The sequence below is a fragment of the Amblyomma maculatum genome, chromosome 3 (assembly GCF_055883805.1).
Source record: "Amblyomma maculatum isolate TAMU_Amacu chromosome 3, ASM5588380v1, whole genome shotgun sequence".
NCBI classification, from domain to species: Eukaryota; Metazoa; Arthropoda; class Arachnida; order Ixodida; family Ixodidae; genus Amblyomma; species Amblyomma maculatum.
The window spans coordinates 151,255,007-151,275,285 of record NC_139346.1 but is presented as its reverse complement, the minus strand read 5'-3'; the positions used below and the strand labels follow the sequence as shown (position 1 = coordinate 151,275,285).

The 20,279-nt window shown below is 41.4% G+C and overlaps 2 protein-coding genes across 2 annotated transcripts in view; one reads left to right on the top strand and one right to left on the bottom strand.

Moving 5' to 3' along the window:
- Positions 1-520: 520 nt before the first annotated feature.
- DNAlig4 (DNA ligase 4) lies at positions 521-6,156 on the bottom strand. Its single transcript, XM_084598204.1, has 2 exons — positions 4,966-6,156; positions 521-3,138 (listed from the first exon to the last, which is right to left on the bottom strand). The coding sequence occupies exons 1-2, from the start codon at positions 5,823-5,825 to the stop codon at positions 1,347-1,349; spliced, it is 2,652 nt and encodes an 883-aa protein (XP_084454330.1). The 5' UTR covers positions 5,826-6,156; the 3' UTR covers positions 521-1,346.
- The window catches only part of LOC146196471 (nonsense-mediated mRNA decay factor SMG8), a 32,802-nt gene continuing 18,667 nt past the window's right edge, over positions 6,145-20,279 (top strand). Inside the window, exons 1-12 of the mRNA XM_084598203.1 lie at positions 6,145-6,273; positions 6,422-6,548; positions 7,926-7,964; positions 8,471-8,593; positions 9,605-9,688; positions 10,151-10,218; positions 10,634-10,805; positions 13,443-13,531; positions 14,432-14,574; positions 16,093-16,244; positions 17,198-17,334; positions 19,428-19,515. Coding sequence (XP_084454329.1) covers positions 6,197-6,273; positions 6,422-6,548; positions 7,926-7,964; positions 8,471-8,593; positions 9,605-9,688; positions 10,151-10,218; positions 10,634-10,805; positions 13,443-13,531; positions 14,432-14,574; positions 16,093-16,244; positions 17,198-17,334; positions 19,428-19,515 — 1,299 coding nt within the window. The 5' untranslated portion in view covers positions 6,145-6,196. The remainder of the gene's footprint in view (positions 6,274-6,421; positions 6,549-7,925; positions 7,965-8,470; positions 8,594-9,604; positions 9,689-10,150; positions 10,219-10,633; positions 10,806-13,442; positions 13,532-14,431; positions 14,575-16,092; positions 16,245-17,197; positions 17,335-19,427; positions 19,516-20,279) is intronic.

Below are 20,279 nucleotides of genomic sequence, written 5' to 3'. Positions count from 1 at the left end.
ACGAGCATCCTCATTTCCCCTTAATTGATCTGCTTGTAGCTTACGGGGGTCTCGGTTCTGGCAGTCTTGAAGCCACAGGTAGCGTAAGAGGGTTCTAGCACAGCGTTCGCCCTCGCTCTTGATCACGTTCTACGTGACGCTGGCGGTAACAAAGGACGTTCTACGTCCGCCGCTATGGCTGAGGGTGGCGCTGGTGAACACTCTCAAGGTTCGTATACAGACAACACAAATACCCAAGCAAGTGGCAGGGGGGACAGCGGCCGATGTAGCTCAGTTGGTAGAGCACCGGACGCGATATTCGGAGGTCGTGGGTTCGGTTCCCACCATCGGCACGTTGTTTTTTCTTCTACTTTGCGTTTAATTATCTTTCCCCTAAACAGATTCGTTACTAATTTCTGTGATTATCTAAGCAAAACATAAAAAAAAAAAAAGACGTAAGAGGACCATCCCCAACGCTTTCCTTGGCCTCGCCGACTGTTGGCTTCTTTCCTTCATATATATATATATATATATATATATATATTAGAAATAGACATTAGAGGCTTCTTCTGGGCAAGGAATCCGGCAGGTATGGCATGCAACAATCTTTCCACATACCAACATTTATTTGAACGAAACATTTGCTCAAGTGTTAATGTGCACAAAGAACGAAAACATGCAAGAAGAGCACTAACCTACAGTAAGGGCTGTTCACACTTAATTCATACGAAAAAAAAAATGACTAAATATCTCCACTGTAGAATATTGACCAATTTTTATTTTCATGGCAGTAAGCCTGTAGACATTTAAACAACACACTGAAAATAATATAATATATAATTGTATAATTCACTATCATGCTAAACATTATTTAATAAAATCATCCTTGCCGAGTTGCAGATGTAAAAGCTGCAATAAACTTTGCAAAATAGATTCTTCACAGAGTAGGTAGCTAGTAGACATCATAAAAGGCAACTTCAGGCAAGCAACTTCAACAATTCTTGAATCTTCAGACACAAGAAAAATAACAAAGCAAAAGACAGCTGTTCAAGAATATGATAAATAGAAATGTACAAGACTTTAAAATTTAACATGCCTACTGGGACTCCTTACGGCAAACAGCACGTGGCAATGCAAGGAGCATGTAGAGTCACACCTGAATGTGATTTACTGTCACGTTATTTGTTACATCACTAGTAAAAATAAGCTTGTTTACAATTACAGCTAGCCTTTGAGCATCCTACTACTATAAGTGTTTTGTAAAGCCATATGGTCACAGCAATAGCTTTTGAGTGGACCAATTTATTGCACAGTTCAAATAGAGTTTTTGACGTAAATGGAGGACCACTTGTCCCCAGACTGTTCTATTAACAATGAGGAGGAACTTTTCTTGTGTGAATGCATTTGTCAATCCATTCACTGCCTACTTCCAACACTTCATTCAGGTTATTTTGTGAATGCCCTTCGTTCGACTTCCATTCTGAAATGTCAGCTTTACCACCTCTGCTATTATCATGGACTTTGCCACCATGAAGTCTAATAATCAGTTTGTTCAGTTCGCTATCATCAGACAACCTAAATGTACAGTTCCTAAAAAGAGCCCATTCAGGACTAGAACTGAAGCTCTCCTGTTCAAACTTGAAAATAAACTCCGATAAATTATCAACGCAACTCCACTTCTCCTTTGGAATGGCTGTGAAAAGGTCTTTCAGAGAGTCTGCTGTGACTGGTGCAGTATAACTGTCACCATATTCGTCGTACAAGTTCTTTAACCACTCTTCAGTTTCAGAACTTGGACACCACAAGTCGGCTGGCTGCCATGGCCTAAGTTCACCGCAGTCAAGAAGTGCAAGAAATTTGTCTGCCTTAACAACATCCCATTTTTTTGTGTTCATGATACTGCGCACTCTGAAGTTGATCTTTTCTGCGACAACACAGAAAGTCTCCTTACTTGGATTTTGGACAACACTGCCACCAAGTTCTGCCACCTTAACTTCCAGCTGTTGCTTTTTTTCTTTACAGTTAATCAGAATGCACAATTCTTTTCCCTGTAACATATCACTCTCTTTTACAACATCAGATAAATCAGCTGGCTGAAAATGTGCCGCTATAGAGGCTCCAACACGCCTCTTTTTCACAGGTGATCCGCCATCTTCCTCATCAAGGCTAATCATAGCAGTGGCAAGCTTTCCACCAGCAGCCTTCTCCAATTCACAAAGCTCTGCATAGGAGAGCACGTCCTGCCATGGTTTGTCATCGCGAATGGCAGCCACACGTGGAAATCGCAACGTTATCCCTGTCTTGAACTGACTACTGCGAACAATTTCTGAAGCCTTGATCTGGAGCACTACAGAGTCGCATGGTTCAATGTACAAGTCTGGTTTCTCTTTCAAACCCGGGGCTAACACAAGTTTTTCCGGAGGTTTCCTGGGGTCATACACTTTCCACTTTGAAGCCAGCTGACTTAACAGCTTACTCAGTTCTTGCAAGCTGTATCCTGAGCCCACCTTTGCCACCGACCAAAATGAGTGAGGCATCCCATCGTCATCACAATCGCCACTGGCAACACCCAAGAGGAAATGAGACACAATACCACTACGACGGCCTTCTCCAAAGTATCCTCCAAGAATGAGCATGTCGAGATCCGAAACTAAATTGTCGACATACTCTGGTTTCAGTTTCAGCCAGCCAGCTTTTCTTGCATTTGGCTTGTAAATGGATGATATTTTTTTGAGGACAATACCTTCCTCTTGGTTCTCAATTGCCTGGTTTAGCAAGCGTACTGCATCCTCTCGTGTGGAACCCCTCTGCCTTTTAGAGATCTGTATCCTACCAGGAATTTCCACTACAGACTTTTCAAGAAAATCGACACGTTTATGAAGAGGCATGTTAGTCACGACTTGCCCATTCAGAAGAAGAATGTCGAAGGCAACAAAACACGGCTGCAATGAGGAGTTTTCAGTTAGGCTTTTCACATCGACATGGGAACCTTTTGACACAAAACATTCAAGTCTTGGGTCAAATCCAATCACTTCTCCATCTAAGATGCAGCTCTTGACATCACTTTGGAAAGCTCTGGCAATATACTGTGTCAATGAGCCTTCGTCAGCAGTAGTTCCAAAACCGGAGCTGTAATCGTAGCTGCGTCGTGTGAAGTATCTGCAATAAGGTCAAAAAGAAATACTTTCAAGTTTAGGAACTACAAGCAGTGACATAAATTTACAGAAAGTGATAAATTGCTTTAAGGATTAAATGATGAAATTGCATGCCTGGAAAAGACAGAAAATTTTCCAGGAAGGGGTACTTGTGGCTTGTACATAATTTTACAAAGCGGTGAACGACGTTACCATATTGGGCACTGGGCTTAACAAGACTGCCCAACTTGTGGTTTCTTTGAGGCTCATGAAATGGTTTACAGATGGCTAGGGGTAGGGAATCATCAAAAAGGTAATATTTGCGCTCTAAACTGTACAGATGAAACAAAATTAGTGGTTTCAATTGCATTCAACTGCGACTAAAAAAAAAAAGTCACCAAATTTTTCTCTGAGACGTTCGCTATTTTCATTAGCCAGCACAGCCAGCTTTTCTTTCATTGCCATGATATTATCGGCAAGATTAGTCGTGCAATATATGTAATCCTGAAGGGCGTTTCATACAGATATACGGGACCTTGTGTGCGTCCGAAATACTAAAGGGGCGGCCACCCATGTGTCTGGAAAGTATGTCGTCAAAGCTTCAGTTCAGTTCAGTTCAGTTCAGGCGTTCAGTCGTGTCCGACTCTTCGTGACCCTATGGACCATGTCACGCCACGCTTTCCGGTCTCTCACTATCTTCTTAACATCACATAGCTTCATCTGCAATGCCTCGAGAATGCCATCTAACCATCGCGTTCGCTGCCTACCCCTTCTCCGGCGACCCTCAACCTTTCCCAACATCAAATCTTTCTCCAGCGACTCCTCTCTTCTCATCAGATGACCAAAGTAGCTGAGCTTTAACTTTAGAATTTGGCCTTCCAATGAGCAGTCAGGGTTTATGGTCGACAATATCGACTGATTTGATCTTCTGGCAGTCCAAGGAACTCTTAAGAGTCTTCGCCAGCACCACAATTCAAACGCTTCAATTCTTCGGCGGTCAGCCTTTTTCACAGTCCAACTCTCGCATCCATACATCACAACTGGAAAGACCATAGCACGGGTGATACGGATCTTGGTTGACAGACTAATGTCTCTGCTCTTTACTAGGCGGTCAAGGCTAACCATTGCTCTCTTTCCCAGAAGCAGGCGTCTCCTAATTTCATGGCTGCAGTCTCCTTCCGAGGTAATCTTAGAGCCCTGAAAGGCCTTTTATCACAGTTGCAAAAGCATAAGAGAAGCCATTAGTGCAAATTCCTGCAAAAGAAAATTCTCAAAGTATAATTTAAGTCGGCAGAATTATCAGCAATCAGAGAATGACTCAGCCCCCTTGAGGCTTTCAACCTCCTCTTTTAGACTTGTACTAAAGGCCAAAAGATGAGAGTTGATAGACAAAGCACGGCATCCACTTGCCCTGTTCCCTGAGCTGTCTCTTCGTGTTGACGGCTCTCTACAGTGGGTAACCAACCATCTATTAGACAGTGCTGGCCAAGAGTTTGCAACTTGGACCAGCCAGCTGAAGTTAACATGGATTTTCACTATTCTGCATCATCCCTGCTTACACTTCTCTTTCATGTGCAACATGTACCAGGGGAAGGGAAGAGTGGCAACACCATTTCCGGCACTGTGACACTAGGCATATCACATGCCGGCACTGTGATACTAGGCATATCACATGCTTCAAATAATCAATCCCAGGAAACTTCAACAAATAAGTACTGCCAACATAATTTGCTGAAGGAAACTGCATATAACCTGTGACTATTTGCTTACACATTTGCAAGATGGAGCACGGAGGTCTGGTTAGGTTTGAGCCCTTTGTCATAATTGTATTTTAACAGTGAACTAAACATACCTGAACTCATTGCCATCCTTGTGAACCTGCAGTCGTTCACCATCGAATTTTGTCTCAGAAAAGAAAGGCTCGCGATTCAAACGACGCTGCACAGTGCGTGGCTCCGCTCGCTCAGCCAGCATTGGTCGTACGGCACTGAAGAGCGAAACCTGGATTTCGTGCTGCCGCACATTCGGGTCTTTGAGTTCTCGACACACCTTCGAGAGGCTGCTGGTGACATCAAATATGTCATGTGCGTCTGGGTGATAGCAGGAGAGGATGCCCTGTTCACTCATACCCATCTTCATATCTTTGAGAATCATTCGCACAAGCCACTTCTGCTCTGAAGCCGATGTATGGCGCAGCAGGGTGCACAATGTAGTCTTAGTTCGCTGGCTACCTTCGGGCCCGCCGTCAGCGTGGGCCTTGGATAGCTCGTCCAGGTGGCGGTTGACTTCGGCGATAGTGAGTGACCCTTTGGTCGGGCAGCGATTTCGAAGTATCAAGTAGGCGACATTTGCGAAGTCGCCAGCTTCTGCTTTAGCCACCTTCGGCGCTCTGTAAAGCAATAGCTTTTGAGCGTCAGGACTATCTTTGCCCAGTGCGAGCACGTCGATGTAGAGCTTGGCCAAGGTAGTTTCCTTGATTCCATACGCAGGGCGGTCTCTGTCGAGATGTGGCAGCAGAAGTCGCATCGCTGGGAAGAACGAGTCGCTGGCTGCAGCTTCAACGTTTCCGGCGTGAAGTTTGTCGTCAAAATCACGCCAGTAAGCGATGAACTTCTCCAGCAAATTGCGCTTCTCTCTCCTGTCCTGCTTGCCGCATATTTTCTCGCACAGTTTGCACAAGTCGCCGAAAGGTACTTTGTCGGCGACTGTCATGGTGTTTTGTTACACCGCCGTATAATAGGAAGAAAAACAGGCATCAACTCCAGGCTAGCTCCAAACAATTTCAAGCACGACTTGAGACGACCGTCCGGAGAAGTGCAAAAGGAACTTGAGATACAGCAAGGAGCGCAAAAAAGCCCCACAATTCAAAATGCATGTTTACGCTGAGGTGACTCGCCGCTCCAGACACGTAGGGTAGATGGGAAAGGTAGTGCCGACGTTCCTTGCACGTTATATTAAATGAATTTGTATGATCATTGATAACAAACACGAAGCGCGCGAAATCGGAATGCGCTTATTGGACTGTCTTGGATAGCGGAACCTTTCAGTTTGTAATCCAGTCCAAGCCACGCGGACATTTAAAGATGGCGCCGTCCTCAAAGGGCTCGAAGCCGCCGCCGTATGGACACCGCTTTTCTGTATCAAATATTGAGGATATTTTGTAAGTGATCGTCACAAAATTGAGCGCACTATTTTCGTTAGTTCTCGCCGTGATGTAAACTTACATTTGGCTGTGTTTTCCTACTTCAAACAGCGCGTCGCGTTTGGCGTTTGATAATGCGCACTTGTGATCAATGTATCTTTTTCAGGCCGGACTTGACGACAGCATTGAAAGAAAAAGTCTGCATCGTTTCTTTTATTGGGAAAACTACGTTGAAAGGAAATAGCGTCAAAGCAAGCCTTATTGACGACGTTTTAGGCAATAACATACTAGAGGTGAGAAGAGGATCTCGTTATCAGAAACTTACCAAAGCTTACTTTATTTTGGAATATTTGTGAAAACATTGACGCTGTTGCAGATTTATTAACAATGATTCATGTATGTGAAATGCATGTCTGAACAGCCGCAGCTCACGTTGTAGTTGCACGAGTAATGACTTTTGATCACAAGCGTCGAGACTATTTATGTGTGTAACGGGGTTGAGGTCGGCCGGATGAAAATTCTGTGGTCTTCTACAATTCTGTGGCCTTCTACTTTACTCTGGGGGAGAATGTAAGGTAGAACACAGAACTAGAGAAATCGGGCCTGAGACGTGATGCAGTGAGCTGCACATGTGGTGCGACTTCGAGTATAGTGACAGTTGTTGACGGGTCATGAGATTTGGCTGCTACTTGAGTATCAAGCGTGAACTGAGCCAAGTTTGTGATTAACTCAGCTGCTCTACAACTTTCGCACCTATTCGAGCAACAGCCAGAGGCAGGGCAACCAGCTGGTTTACCATAGTTTCGATTTAGTCATCTGCTGTCAATTCTGGCAGCAAACGAAAATGTTGTTTATGTAAGTGTTGGGTGTGGTTGAGCTTCACGGCATGCATTTTTATATGCAAATATACAGTTGCCCCTAAATGTTTTGGGAACATTAATAGCTTAAAATGAAAGCTTCAATTTCATCGCTAGTCTGAGGCACAGCCAGGCATGGATAAGTTCATTGTGGAGGGTTTACAGGGTAGTTCAGAACGCAGCCTTGAATTCATGAGTACATGCCTACACTACACAGCAGTGTTCCAATTTTTATGTTCTGGCAACTTTGTTCTTGTCTTTCTTAGCAAGGCAGATGCTTCCTAATTGAAGGGAATGCATTGAGTTTGCTAGTATGACACTTCCAAAATAAATAAATAAACGTTGATTTCAGTAAGCTGCGCATGAAAGGGCTTGACGAGAAATTTATTTGTATCTCCTCCAATATGGTCTTAAAAGGCAAGATGCACATGTACTGCATAATTATAACATAACACTCTTTGTGCAGTATGACGTGAAAAGAATATGAACAATTTATACAACTTGGAATTTACTGTACTTCAAATTTGACCACATGTGTGACCTCACAGCAAAGATAAGGTTTAGACATTAGTCCTGCCTGATGCATGTTGCAGGATTTGGTATTCATTAGTTTCAAATATTTACTCAAACTCTGTTCATGAGGCTACTTGACAGGAGATCAGGCTGAAAGTTGTCGCTTGAAATGCTCTGTGAAAAATAAAAATAATAAAACTGCAGGGACAGTTTTGAGTCTACTGCTTGATGCACCTGGGCCTTGGTTGTGATTGAATTCTTGGCACTTTCTCTTTTTTTTTTCACCTAAACAATGTTCAGCCGGAACTGGGAGTTGAGGATGATATTGGAAGTGAAGACGTAAGTACTCGCAAATTCTCATTATTCTTAGCTTTTACTCATGTTTCACTTATAAATTGCCACAAATAGTGTAGAGCATATCCACTGATTTTTAATGCGATAACGTTAAATGCCACTTTTCACCGAAAATCCGGTGTCAGCAGCCGTCTGCTGGTGTTGACGCTGTGAGCGAAAAATCGCAAGCATGGTGCTGGCAGGCGGTAGCTGGCAGCTGACATGGCCACACACTAACTGGACGCAGGGTTACCTTACATTACGTTTGGCAAGAGCTGCCCACTCGAGCCTCTCATTTCATATGCAAGGGTGATATCGGAATCAGCTTACCAAGATCGTTGCGTTCACATTATTCCAAAGCCACGCAGGCACGTTCATACGGCTTGGTTAGAGTGGGGCTTTATATGTGGTCTGGTAGCCTACACTATTGCATCATACCCTTAATGGCTGAGCTTAAGCGTCCCTCATAATTTTTTTCAATTTCTTGTATTATTGTGCTTTGTTTTCTTCAGTTCAAGATTGAAGGCTTCTACCACAGGGAGACTCGAGTTATTTTTCTCTACTGCATTGGAATGTTTGACTCGGCTTGTCTGGTTCAAGCCTGCCGAAGGCTGGAAGGAGAGCTTAAGAAAAAAGTGAGCTGAAACCAGGATTGTTTTCTTTTTTCCTGTTATTTAAGGATTGTTCCCTTGTCATAGTATGAGCGTCATTCTAAAGTATAAATAAAAATTCATCATGTTTGATAAAAGAAACCTAAGCCATTGTTTTGCTGTACAATATAATATGAGATATTAATCTTTACACAATGTGTAATGAATAAATATCAGACAGGTTGGTTAATGGAAAAAAAATAAACTAGACAAAGGGAATTTTGAATTGCTGTGAGGCATCATTATTTACAGTAATGAAGCCGCTTAGCCTGTATATGTTCTGTGGGATATTAGCTGTCAAGTACTAAAATGAACTAGTCTTCAGGTGAAATTCTGCATTGTGCAAAGTTGTCAGCAAAGCTTCATTATTGTTTCATTCATCTAGCTTGTTACATTAGGGGTTAAGATGTGCTCCTATAATGAGCTGGATGTAAGTGGCTATTTAAGAATATGGCAGGGTCGTCACTGTCCTATTCATTGCTTCATGGAAGGCTACTGTAACAGCGAAGCAGTCATAATTATCAGAAACCGCATACTGGTTCACTAGTGGCAGTATTTTGAATGCTGCATGTAAATTTGCATTGTAGGTGGGACAGAAAATGTCTTTGTGAGTAAATTTAAAATTTCCTTCCAATATGGTGAACAGGTTACTGTAGTGCTTTATCTGTTCTTAGCTGTCAGGTTATATGCATTTATATTTCATTCAGGCTTTCTTCTCTGACTTCAAGGAAGCTTACGGGCATACAGTACTTCCATTTGACGTCTATACACTGTAATGCAGTGTGAAAGTTTGTTTTAAACTTTAAACCTTCTTTATTTTAAATCTCTTGTATATGCATCGACTTGTTAGCCATTGAGTGAAATGGAGTATAAATCCATAACCAAACGCAGTCAGTGTCTTGGAAGTCATGCATGCATGTTGAAATGTTGAATGCTTCATTCTATTGTGTGCCATAATAGCACAGCAGCCCCGCATTTTTGTTATGTGCATTGCAGAGCTTCTTAGAAGTCTGGAACGATCTTCACTGCACAGTTGCGCAGACAATGTTGTATCTTTTTCATCTGTCACACCTTGTTGTGGTGAGTCCTTTGTTGACACTTTATGTGACGGTAAATAGCAGGGGTGAATGATCTACTTGCGAACACTTGTGCAGGATTGCGGTCCTTATGCATATCATTCTTTCCTCTGACTACCATGTTTGAATGCACACATGTTGTTTTCTTGTACAGTAGTTCCGCTAATGGCGCAGTTATTTGTGTACTGCGTGATCGGAATCGTTTATGTTTCATACATGAAAACAGTATCGTAAAATAGTGCGGTGAACGTGAAAGATGCCCCATGGTAAAAAATGCCTTGCTAAAGGCCGCATTATTTTGGCTGAATTTTTAAATGTCTCCAAGAATGTGTAAGTTCTACTTGAAACACTGAAATGTTTCTTATTGAACATTTATGGCTGGTTTATGTAGAGAAAGAGAGTCCATCAAAACAACACTTTTGCATCTGTAATGTTTTTGTTTATTCCATTTCACTTCTTTCTTCAGGTTGTCCATCCCACGCCAACACTTGATGTAAGTTATGTGCATCTCTTTCGAACATTGGACAGCATCAGGTTAGTATATGCTATTTATTCACCTGAAATGTGGCAAATTGTTTCATGAAGAAGGTGTAGACATAAAACTACAACTTCTTTTATCGGTAAAAGTAAATGTGAGTTGTAATCCATGCTATTTAATGCATGACAGAGAGTAGCTATTTTTTTCTTTAATGAAAGATGCCTTCACAGTTGTGTGCTTTTAGTCATGATCAGAGCTTTGGATGAGAGCTGTTGAGGAAACCTTGTGTATTTTTTACCTGTATTCTCGCATTTTTTCTTGCGTAACTGAACAGTAGCAGCATTTTATTCTCTTGTAATCTTTTCAGCTACTGCTTGTGCTTGACAACTCTTTTGTGACAGTTCTGTTAAAGCTTATAAATCGATGATGACTGAATGACTTTTGCTCACATTGTCTGCATATATTTTGCAGAGTGAACTGCCAGCAAGACGTAACTGACACATTGAAGACATGCCCAATATCTGCAGAGTGGCTTCAGAATGGACGCCCTTGTTCGCCAAGGGTCCTTTTTGTGTTCCTATCCTGTCCTTTGGAGGGAACTAACACTGAGCTGCTTGACGCCAAGGTGAAGACTAAGCCATCGGTGAGTCATCCATTGCTGGCAGTGCGCTGACACTGGTTCTAAAGATTAGGTTTGCGTTTTGAATGTGAAACTATATCATGAAAAGCAAGTGACCTGCAATATGGACAGTAACTGTTACTTTCTGCTGGAATCTATACTAAAAGGAGTGACTATCAGACCATGTGAAGTGTGTGGCATCAAGAAAGCCATGTCGCTGTTTCTTATCCCCAGCTGTAAATATATGTGGTATGCTATGTACATTCCCTGTGTCTGTACATAACTATCATAATTATTGACAAGTTCTATGCATGTGCTGCCGCATGTGTTATAGGCATACTAGGTGTAATAATATTAGTTTTATGACAAGTACAGCTCGTTAGGTCACCCTGTTTCTGCTTTCTTCTTTTGACATACTTGCTTCATGATTGTTCAGGCAGTAACCAATTAAAATTTCAGTTGGGGCTAGTTGGTGCATTATTCCTAAGGTAAATTGAAGCGCTAACGAAAGACGGTCCACAAAGAAGAGCAACCACAACGACAGGCGCTAACTAACAAGTGCGTTATTCTTCAGGATAACGCATATATATACCCTCAGCTACCATGGCACATGCAGAGAAAAACAAGCAAAAATCGATAACTCATTCAATGCAGGCCAACCAGTCATTCAATGCAAATCAACAACGCCGCAAGCACACAAACTCATATTTGGCTGCGTATAGTGAAGTAGAAGTATCGCTAATGCAGTCTTCTGCTTTTTTCTTTATGTAAAAGGCTTCCAGTGACAACCTAGCACAATCATTTCTGCTTCTGCCCAGAATCGACGTATCAGAAAATTGCTGTGCACACCTTCAATCAAGAATGTGTGACACGAGATGCAAACCTTTGTTATCTTTGTTTTTTACATTTCGCACATGTTCCCCGAGTCGCTCATTAATGCAGCGACCTGTCTGCCTGATGTAGGTCCTTCCACATGTAAGAGGAATGACATAAACCACTCCAATAGTGCATGGGACGTAGTTGGTCTCGTGCCTTATTTGGCAACCATGCCTTCCATCACCGCACGTGCGGGAGCACAGCTTGGACAGCTTGTTCGGGGCAGAGAATGCCATAGGGACACAGTGCCTGGTGGCAATTTTCTTGAGGTGGTGAGACACTTTATGAAGATAGGGCATTACCACTGGCCTGAACGTTTCATGTCCGGCCGCCCACTGCCTTGAAGTTCTGTTTTTTTGCTTCTGGATCAATGTCTCGGCAACGGCTGTCAAGAGCACCAAAGGGAAATCTGCTGCCAAAAGCCGGTGCACCTGATTATCAAAACCTGGTTGCATTTTATGCACACACGATTTTCTGAGAGACGATTCAATGCATGAAGATGCAATGCTTCTTTTAACAATTTTGGAGTGTGCGGACTTAAAAGATAGAAGTTCCTTCTTTGCGCGAGGCTGGTATTCCCAGCACACATGACTTTCTTGGAGCTCGAGGCTAAGGTCCAAAAACTGCAAAACACCCTTGTGGGGAAGCTCGTGAGTAAAAACAAGGCCTTGTCCATGTTGCTTAAAATTTTTTAAAACTTCATTAATCGTGTCCTGGTAGGACGAGTCAGAGTTTAAAACCACTAAAAAGTAATCAACTTACCTGAAAACTTTTCTAACAAGACGGACATTAAAACCAAGGTCTAAATAGTGGTCAACACTGGCTAAAAATATATCACACAGAACTGGAGCGACACAAGACCCAATACAAATGCCATTCCGCTGTAAATACGGCTGGTCTTTAAAAACAATAAAAGTGACCTGAAGGTAATACTCTAAAAGACTTAAAAAATTCCGCACAGAAAGTCCGGCAGCATTTTGGAAAGCAATCACTCCGTTTTCTTCAATGCATGAATTTACAGAATTCAAAAGTTCATCCTGCAGCACTGAATAGAATAAACCTTCAATGTAAATAGAAAAAATATAACCGATATGCTCACTGCATTTCAAAAACTGTGCTACTTCATCCGAGTTCTTGGTTCCGAACGGGTCGTTTACCTCTAACAGTTTCAACCTCTCCTGCAGGAATTGGCTTACATTGTGCTGCCAGCATCCAGTCTCACTTACAATGGTTCTAAAGGGAATGCCCGGCTTGTGCGTCTTAGCCATAAAAAATACAGATAAAAATCTACCTCTTTTGTTATCATGCGTTATCATGAAGAATAAAGCAGTGGTTAGTTAGCGCCTGTCCTTGTGGTTGCCTCTTCTTTGTGGACCGTCTTTCGTTTGCGCTTCAATTTACCTTAGGAATAACCAAATGCTCAAGACAAATTGCTTCCCCTTTTTGAGCCATGGTGACAGCAAGGTCGAGGTAATTATAGTTGAAAATCATTGTGGGGTGGTGTTTCTATACATGGTGTCAAAATGTTTAGGAGGAAAGCACACAACTGTCCCTTACACTACATGCTGTTTTCTGATTGGGAACTGTATGCTCAGAGTCCGCAATAAATTGCTTAGGGCTGATGCTCCATTGACCACTCCCAGTTATTTCTCCGACTGTTACTGCAAATGCAGACTTTCAAATTTCGCTTATAGGGATTTTGGCAAAAGCTGCTGACCATCTGCTGGAAAGTTTTTTTTTTTTTGTTCTTGTCTTAAATGCTCTTATTTTTTTTTTTTCTGGCAGAAGGTGGCCCCCATCAAGAAGCTAGAGCATTCTTTGGAAGACCAAGTGTACAGAATTCTCAGAAAAAGCAGGGTGATAACAAACATTAGGTGAGTCAGAATTTCAAACAAAGTGTTTCTAATGCAAATCTGTGCCTTTATCCTGCTATCGGGGCATAAAAAAGCTGCTCACTGCAGTTGATCAATTATTATGAGCAAAAAATCGGGAAATAGGTTTGGAGTTATCGCCCCCATATTTTAATAAAAAACGTGTCGGTATGCCGAGGCTTGATGATGATGGTTTTGATGAATAGGATAGTTTGATGCCATAGAGCCAGAGGCATTAAATATAAATGTGGAGCCTTCCACTGTGATGTTTCTCATAGCCCAGTTATAGCTATAGGATATAGAAGAGACTGGAAATTATTTAGCTAATTGAATCAGTATATAGCAGAATAGCACTGTGGGCTATAAATGAGAGACTGTGGTAGTTGGGTTCAAATTAAGTTTGGCTGCAGGGTACTTCAACATGCATTGTAATCTCGGTGCATAAAAACAGTTTTTTGCATTTCACCTTCCCTGCACTGTGGCTGCCATAATCAAGTTTGAACTTTTCGTCCGAAACCCCATAGCTGAATTCCACATGTGCCGAGTCACTGCTGTACATGAACTGCCTTGGCCAATTATCTTAATGAATGTTCCTTGTCACTAAATTATGCGTAGTATCAGAAAATATGTTGCACACTTTGTGTTGCACTGTTTTTAGCGTTCATCTTTACTCGTAGATAATTTGCCTTATTTACTGTCAGACTCTTTGTTTTTCTATTGTGGCGAGTGTAACAGGCGTGCATGCACATTACAAGTAATTATGCAAGTGTAGGTAATTTTGTTTTGCTCGTTGTATGGGCCACACTGTTCTTGTGATGGTTTATATGACCACTGCTTTGAAACATGCAGCAGTTTGTGTGAAACAGATTAAGCAAGTGCACCACGTGCTTTGGCATCTTCCAGTGGCAACTCGCTTTTTGCTGTGCCTGCCAACCAGGAGTTTGTCTACGTTCGAACGGCGAGCTCTGTCCGTGAAGATATGGTCGACTTCTTTCTGCAGAAGCTCAGAGACTTCTGTTCTCCAGACTATGATGATGCACTCTCAGGTTAGAGCAAAATCTTTTAATATTGCTTGCAAAAGAGGCTTGTCTTTATTAATCTTGGCTACAGCAGGCTACAGTTATGTGATGTTAGGAAGATAGTGAGAGACCGGAAAGCGTGGTGTGATACGGTCCATAGGGTCATGGAGAGTCGGACACGACTGAACGCCTGAACTGCACTGAACTGAACAGCAGGTTTCCACGAGGCATTCATAATCAGCTGCTGCCAATATAATTTTGGATGAGAGCAGGTTTGCAGGTCTATACAAATTGTGTACTATATGTTCCTTTTTTTTTTTTTAATTGTTATATTGAACTAAACTAGTATAGAGCTGTTTCCCTCAGTAGGGCTGAGCAATATAATTCTTTTTGGTTATTGTCAGCTTCTATGCTGTCTAAATTTTTTCAGTTTTTCTACACTTTATGTCATCGCTTTATGTAACTTCACAAGCTACAGAAAGGCTTGTTGTGATGATTTACCTGGAGTGAAGTGAATTGTCCTTTGCCACTACCGTTAATGCTGTGCATTATAGCATTGTCTACGTTTATATCTTGTTTGCTTTCTTCAGTGTAGTTAATCACACTGGTCGATGGCATTCGAAAATGCGTGTAGTAAGGTTATGGCTGAAAAATGATGCATTGGTCATTTCAACGCATTGTCTAGTGTGTTTAAGAGCTTTGGCTGCAATTTTTTTTACTTGAAGCCAAACCAGAACAGACCTAGATTTTATATCAAAGAGGCAAACACTGTGTTCCAACGTCCTCTTGACCATTTCTCATTTAATGATGCTAGTAGTGCCGTTATGCTATCCACCAGGTGCTTCAATAACCGCTAGACACAAGACAGTAGTGTACAGGAATCATGACCTGGAATTCACCTATGGCTGCTGAATAATTTATTATCAAATTTTTTTTTCTCGCACAGTTTCTATTTCGACTGCCAACTGATGGCTGTGACCTCGCAGATAGTTTCAGTCACAGGAGTCAGGAAAAAAATGATACTCACCACTGCTCGCTTATTGCTCATGATTCCAATCTTGGGCAGAGTTATGTAGGAGTTTGTGCGAAATAAAAAGAAGAATAGAGTGGCCATACTGTTTTGCATGCCTCACGTGACCCATCTCTTCTCTAACTTCACAGCCATTGCTCGGTTGTTGAAACTAAAACTGAAAAATCACGAAAGAAAAAAATTCAGTTACAAATTCTTTGCCGCTTTTCTTCTGTGCTATCCACTTGACTTTCATGTTTTCTAATGCGCTGCACTCTATTCGAAAGACAGAAAGCACAGTCATAACTTGGCGCCTCTACTCCTTTAAGTTGAAGAAGGATTTTTTTTTCCTTACTTTCTTGAGAGTAAGAGGCCTCCCTAGTAGGAGCTGGCTCCTTCTGTATAGGGGTAGTTTGGTATTTACTTGTGTCACAGATTATGCCTTTGGAAGGTCGAAAGACAGTGCAGGTGTCAAAAGCTGGAGCCGCAGAACGTGGCTGTTCATTTTGTGGTTCGGTGGTGGGTCTTCCTTGCAGAGGACTTTCTCTCGCTCTCACTGGGTGGTGCTAACGAGGCCTCCTCGCAGGAGCACTCTTTCCCAGCCTTCCTCTCACAGCACATTGAGTTGGCCCTCACCAGGGGCTTCGATGACAACGTTGGCAGGCACCCAGTACCTGCCGATTTTGAGGTTTGTACATCGCCTAAGTTAGGTTTAGTCAAGCAGAGTTTTATTGTTTAACCGGAGTGGTGTGGAAAATTCCTTTCTCACGGCAGCTATAATGTCTTATTTAGGAAAAGAGGGAGAGGCCTTAACTTTTTTTACTTTATGTGTTTGCTGTTTTTCTCCTTTTGTTTTATTGTGCTACTATATTTCTTTTGTCGTTTGCTGCCTGACAGTGATGTGGGTGATGAAATCTGTAGTTTTTTTTCAATACTTCTTTCGTGAGTACATTCATGCGTTGGTTTAGAAATCTGCATGATTAATATTGTCCAAGTGTTAATGCCCTGTGGAAGTGCTTAGGATTTTTTATATGCCGTAGAATGTCATATATTGCAAAAGCAATTAGACAAGTCTTAAGACTCATTTATGGGCAGCAGCAGTGCTGCGGGATGACGATGCAAAGAAAGAACTGATATTAAAGCACAGGCAAAAGCAAAAGGAGAAAAGAAAAAACAACAAAAAAAATATAGAGAGAATTAAACAGGCAACTCAAAACTTGTTAATGTGACAAGCTATATAGGTTACATAATATCATGAAATAGTCCGAACTGATAAAATATTACACTCATTCACAAAAGCTGTGCGATTCACAATGATTTGGGCAATGGTTATGCAGGTACACCTTTAATGACTAATCAGCACAATTAAACAGCAATGTGAATCGGCATTAGCGGCAAAAATAATTGTATTGACTAGATAGCGAAATGTGTAAAGTGCCGATATTATCCGAGATGAGCGTATGAAGTAATCAAGTAAGGTATATGGAACCATTTTGCTTACCGCAATCAGTACAGCTTTGAGACTTATATTTAATGCTTTTAATTTTAGCTATGGCGGTCGCTGCTTTCATTTATACCTCTTAGTAATTACATATGTGACAGTGTCCTTTAGCTGTATTGTAAATTGATTTTATCATTCAGCTACCATCAGTATCAACCTGGTTCAAGGTTGCAGTGAAGCTTCGCGACCTGTTCCTGTCGACGACCACAGCGGCAGGTTCCGCCCTGGCATCATCACTGAAGGGGGCGCTGGACATCGATGTGCGCTTTTCAGAAGGGTGGGTTCGGCCTGCTTGTAAGTTTTTAAGCTTGTAGGCTTACACACTATCTTGCAATGTGCATTATTATACTCTTATAATGCGTCCACTATCGTGCATGTGAGACGTTTTCTTATACCTGCTTTTGACTTTACTAAGGATTAATATTTAAATTTTATTTTTATTTATTTTTAGATGCTGCAGCGTTGGTGAGGCTGTTGTGGGAATGGGCAGTGAGAGAAAGGTCACCAATAAAATACACATAAGAAAAACAGAAAATCATAATGCCACTAATAGTGTCTCTCATAACCCCATAAACCCGATAAATTTTATAGATAAGTAAACAATGCCACTAACAAGCAGTGGCAGCCTAAAAACTTTTCCATGGGTAGTAAGTGGACATTTCCAGGCAGCTAATTCCAAAGTTCTGTGACCAAAGAAACGAAGCTGTGTTTGAATTCCTCAGTGTGGTGAAAGAAAGGGTAAAGGTTCAGGGTACGAGAACTTCTACTAATGGAAGTGTTGTGAAAGTTCAAATAATTGTTTAGTGAAGGAAAGCGTTGAAAATGAACTAGTGCGTGCAAAAACTTGCAAATGTTCTAACCAGCGGCAAGACGATAGTACTGTGAGATCTGAACAAGCATAGTGGGAAGAAAGAAAGAAAAAAAAAACAAGTCTTGGCTGCATTTCTAAGAGATAAAACACACTGATTTCTCTTGAAGTGATTCTGGTTTTTTAACATTGGATTTCTTATAAGGATTGCATGTGATACAGCCATAAATCATGAATAAGGTGTGTAAGTACTTTATATGTCAGCAGTTTGGTATTGGAGGTATCCAAGACATTTAAAAGATTTGTTACATGTGGTACAATGTGTTTCGATCGTGACATGTCACGAGGAAAATGACCTGTAGTTATTTAAATTCAGTTTGTCTTTCTAAATTCTGACCTTGAAAAGGGAGAAATATGGGGCGTCAGAAAGGGGCATGGAAACAGCTTTAGAGACATTGAGGTTCATTTGACGTTCCTTGCAAAGCCTACAAAATTTAGATAACGAGTCATTAAGCAATTGATGGTCAAGTGGTGTGTTAATACAATGGTGTGTTAATGGATATGTAACATGGCAGATCATTTATATATGACAAGAAAAGAAGCAGGCCTAAAACAGAACATTGCAGAACGCTGGATGAAACACTAGTAAGTGGAGAAAGGGGAGAAATGGATGAATTAAAATGCACAGACGGAGAACACTGAGATAATAATGGTATATAGGGTTTAGTAGCATTTTAAGCTTCTTACGTGTGTTTCAAAGGGAGGGAACTAGGTAAGGGAGGGAAGGGGTGGGGGGTGGGAGAAAAAAAACATCACAGGCAAATTACAATCAATGCGATTCATGTGGCATAGTATGTGTTAGCATTTGGAACATCATGTACAGACTTTCTGATATTTTAGTTGCATTGTTGAGTGCTCTTACAACAGTAGCTTAACACTGAGCTGCTGGGTTTTCATTTGCTGTGGGTTATTTCACATTCTGAGAAAAGTAGAAGACCAAGAAATGCAAGGACAGGGCGACACACGCAACACTGTGTCTCCGTCTTGTATGTTTTTTTTTTCTTTTCTTTTTTTTTTTTTTTCATGCCCACCTTCACTACGCTGCCATTTTTTCTTCCATAGAAGCCCACATGGTCCACATACTTTTCACATCACAGAACTCCCTAGCTCTAGGAGTCGCATTGGATTCAGTGGAGTCCTTGCATTCCATTCCTTCTTGAGCTACATCTGCACCTTCGCGCTCTGTTTTCAGGCTGCCAAGTTGATAGTAGTGGGAGGTAATTAGCAGATCTATCTGATAGAACGGGGGCCTTGGGAAAGCTGAATTGAATTGCTTAGAATGTTATCGTGAGAAAAGTGAGAACTTAATTTCAAAACTACGCAAATTATAATCAATGACAGGGTATCGTTTATGTGCAACTCATTACATACAACTCTGGATAGGCACAGTGAACATTGTGGGCATTGTAGTTTTGTCATTTGTCGCTGTTAAAGCATCGTCAGCAGAGGTCACACTGTTATCAGCTTTGGACGGAGCTCATTGTCACTGCAATGCCTCGCAGGCGATGTGGAAAAGTCCTGCCTCTGGCAACAGCTGCATACCAAGAGGGGCTGCCTACTCATTACACTGCAGACTACCACGAGAAGAAGGTGGGTTAAGATCGGTTGATTCTTCAGAATATTGCTCACTCTGTAGATGTCCTGGCTTATAAATTCCTTGCGAGAGTTTGTTTAGCCGCATGAATTAAGCTTTCCTCATTTTGAGCGTGTGCATTTAGTGCTCTGGCTGTGCAAGCTAGTTAATGCATATCACACAAGGGCGACTGCAATTTTCTTTTACATGAGTTTAATAAAAGAACAAGAACATTTTTCCTTGCTTGTGCATAAGGCCTTGAATTGAAAAGTGCGTCGAAATCACTTTGTGAATGTGTCCCAATTGCAGGTTAGGTTTAAATTTGTTTCTGCAAAAGTGTGGTTGTTGTGGGAAAATGAAGATTGGCACTTTTGTTCCAAAAAGCGGAGAGGGGGGGGGCACTCGTATTCCAGAAGTTTTTGTTGCCCCACGAATGCTATATATGTATTTGCACATTCTATTGCAATTATCAGGCAAGACGTAAAAGAGAAAAAAATAATGTTGCCTCAATTGATTTTTTACTTTGAACAGAATTGTGATCCTTTCGTAGCCTTTATAGATTCGTTATATTGGACATTTATAATATCGAAAGCTCAGTACAGTGACTGCGGGTGCTACGAATTGTTGGCTGTATCGAATTTTGACTAGATATTTTTAACAAGCACCTGCTTTACATATTGAACGCGGTTCTCATTGGTGAAAAAAAAATGAGAATTAAGAAATAGCAAACATTTTTTCATCTTTTTTATTTTGGAATTCACATGGTATTTGCAAATAAAAT